The 3305-nt window shown below is 52.2% G+C and overlaps 1 protein-coding gene across 1 annotated transcript in view; it reads left to right on the top strand.

The window, feature by feature from the left end:
• The window catches only part of PTPRH (protein tyrosine phosphatase, receptor type, H), a 33680-nt gene that overhangs the window by 1527 nt on the left and 28848 nt on the right, over positions 1–3305 (top strand). Inside the window, exons 2-4 of the mRNA XM_011996951.1 lie at positions 432–465; positions 676–936; positions 2334–2600. Of these exons, the coding sequence (XP_011852341.1) occupies positions 432–465; positions 676–936; positions 2334–2600 (562 nt within the window). The remainder of the gene's footprint in view (positions 1–431; positions 466–675; positions 937–2333; positions 2601–3305) is intronic.

The raw sequence follows: 3305 nt of genomic DNA, 5'->3' as shown, positions 1-3305 counted from the left end.
CCCTCCACCCTCAGACCCAGGCCCCCAGCCCCTCCACCCTCAGACCCAGGTCCCTAGGCCCTCCACCCTCAGGCCAAGGTTCCTGTTCCCCAACCTTGGTTTTTTTCTCTCTTCCCAGTGTGTTCATTGCTCTCTGCCCTCGGTTTTCAAGGCCATATATTTCGGGAAATGAAATCATTAATTTTATCTCTCGGCCTTCTTGGGTGGAGCCAACCCCAGCCCCCGACTCCGCCCCTGCCGTGCTCCCCCTTCTCGACCCAGGAAAGATGGTTTGGGTGACCTTCGTGACAGCCAACCTAACGGGGGGCCCCACCCTCCCGTGCAAGGGTGACTCATGGGGCGGGGGACCAGCCGCTTCTCCCAGCCCCGCAGCCTCACTGGGCGGAGGAGTGGTAGAGAGGCTGACTCCGTTTTCTCTGGGTTCCCTCCAGGGCCTGTGCAGCTGGACAGGGACCAGGGCGACCGGTGAGTGACCCCTGCCTGAACTCACTGCCCACTCAAAGAGGTGGGACCGCAACTGCCATGAACCTCTGGGGGGTCCGCGTGGGGCCCAGTGGTCCATGGTAGGGCTTATGAGCACTGTTGTTTCTGGACTCGGGGCACGAGCTCAAGGGGTTGGGAGGGATGGCACTGACCTGGTTCCCTTTTCACCAGACCCTCCTTCCCAATTCTCAGCCCCCAACCCAGTGAGAAACCTGACAGTGGGGACTCAGACCACCAGCTCCATCTCCCTGAGCTGGGAGGTCCCCGATGACCCACAGAACTCCACCTACCGGGTTCAGTGTACTGGAGACTGTGGTAGAACCGAGACACAAACCACAACAGACACCAACATCACCGTGGATGGACTTAAACCCGGGTCATTGTGTACGTGTTCTGTGTGGGTGGAGAAAGACGGAGTAAACAGCTCTGTGGAGACTGTCACTACTGCCACAGGTAAGAGGCAGCCGCTGTTTTATTTTTATTTCTTTTGTAAGGACAGTGGTAGGCAGTGGTTGAAAGCTGACAAAATGTGACAGGTTCTTTAGTCCAATGGAAACAGTGGAAGCCACACATGAGAATTTCAATTTTTCTGTCAGCCACATAAAAATAAGTAAAAAGAAACTGGTCCGCCTGTCTCTCCAAAAAAATTAAAAAATTAGCTGTGGTGGCGTGTTCCTGTGGTTCCATCTCCTCGGGAGGCTGAGGTGAGAGGATCGCTTGAGCCCGGGAAGCAGAGATTGCAGTGAGCTCTGATTGGACCACTGCACTCCAGCCTGGGCAACAGAGAGAAATCCTGTCTCAAAAACAAACAAAAAAAAAAAAAAGGAAAAAAGGAAGGAAAGAAACTAAATTACTATGAGACATTTTATGTAGTCCATCAGATACATTTTTTTTTTTTTTGAGACAGAGTCTCGCTCTGTTGCCCAGGTTGGAGTGCAGTGGCATGATCTTGACTCACTGCAACCTCCGCCTCCCAGGTTCAAGCGATTCTCCTGCCTCAGCCTCTCAAGTAGCTGGGATTACAGGCACGTGTCACCATGGCCGGCTGACTTTTGTTTTTTTTCTTTTTTTTTTTGAGATGGAGTCTCACTCTGTTGCCCAGGCTGGAGTGCAGTGGCCAGATCTCAGCTCACTGCAAGCTCAGCCTCCCGGGTTCTCACCATTCTCCTGCCTCAGCCTCCCGAGTAGCTGGGACTACAGGCGCCCACCACCACGCCCGGCTAGTTTTTTTTATTTTTTAGTAGAGACGGGGTTTCACCGTGTTAGCCAGGATGGTCTCGATCTCCTGACCTCGTGATCTGACCGCCTCGGCCTCCCAAAGTGCTGGGATTACAGGCTTGAGCCACCGCGCCCGGCCGACTTTTGTATTTTTACTTGAGATGGGGTTTCGCCATGTTGGCCAAGCTGGTCTCGAACTGCTGACCTCAGGTGATCCACCTGCCTTGGCCTCCCAAATTGCGGGGATTACAGGTGTGAGTTACCACACACAGCAGATACAAAATATTATCACTTTGACATGTAATCAATATAAAAAGGATCATTAAATATATATACCGAGTATATACCCACAAAAAATATAGATATACAAAGGATTAATGAGATAGTTGACATTCTTAATTTCAGACCAACTCTTCAAAAGCCGGTGTGGATCTCACACTAATGGCTCATCTCATTTCGCAAAAGCCACATCACGAGTGCTCAACACTCACATGGAACTCGCGGCTGCCACATTGGACGGTGCAGAGCTGGGCCTCCCTGCCTCCACCTGCTGGATCCAGTGGTTAAGGAAGGGCTGGAAAGTTCGAGGGCCAGAAACTACAACTCATTTCCCCTCCTGTACTGGTTTTCAGCTCCCAACCCAGTGAGAAACCTGACAGTGAAGGCTCAGACCAACAGCTCCCTCACCCTGACCTGGGAGGCCCCCCATGGCCCAGACCCACAGAACTCCACCTACTGGGTTGAGTATACCAGAGATGGTGGCAGAAGCGAGACTCGAAGCACAACAGACACCAACATCACCGTGGATGGACTTGAACCCGGTTCTTTGTACGTGTTTTCCGTGTGGGTGGGGAAGAATGGAATCAACAGCTCCCGGGAGACTGGAAATGCCACCACAGGTGAGAGGCAGTCGCCATTTGTTTGATCTCTTATTTGTTTAAGGGACGGTAGGCAGGAGAACGGGGCTGATTGTCCAGTCCATAGTCCCTCTGGGCCACATTGAGCCAGGTACCCACGTCCACATCTGGGGCAGTCTCAGCTCAGGAGATGAAGAAGGAATGAATGTCCGTGGTACCTCCAGCTGCGAAGCTGGGGCCGGTCTGTGTCTAGAACGCTCTAGAATGTGGACCATAATGCCCAGGAGCATCTTCCTGCACCGACAGGAATGTGTGGGGGCCAAGGCATGTTACCTGAGCTTTCAAGGAATGAGATACTGTGAGTGGGGACACTCTGACCCTCTGACTCTTCTAGTTCCCAACCGTGTCACATATTGAGGCTGGAAATGCAGATCGTCAGCTCTATGGCCCTGATGCGGTCAGCTCCCTGTGTCTATACCTCCATTGTCCAATATGGTAGCCACTAGCCACACATGGCTATTAGATTTAAACTCATTAAAGTTGCATGAAACTGCAAATTCAATTTCATGTTTCATATGTTTGAAAGCCCTGTTGAGGCTGGGCGTGGTGGCTCACGCCTGTAATCCCAGCACTTTGGGAGGCTGAGGCGGGTGGATCACGAGGTCAGCAGATTGAGACCATCCTGGCTAACACGGTGAAACCCCGTCTCTATTAAAAATACAAAAAACTAGCCAGGCGTGGTGGCGG

Source organism: Mandrillus leucophaeus, unplaced genomic scaffold, assembly GCF_000951045.1.
Source record: "Mandrillus leucophaeus isolate KB7577 unplaced genomic scaffold, Mleu.le_1.0 Scaffold53, whole genome shotgun sequence".
Taxonomy (NCBI): domain Eukaryota; kingdom Metazoa; phylum Chordata; class Mammalia; order Primates; family Cercopithecidae; genus Mandrillus; species Mandrillus leucophaeus.
Note: the sequence above shows the minus strand (reverse complement) of the source record. Positions and strands in the feature narration are given on the sequence as shown.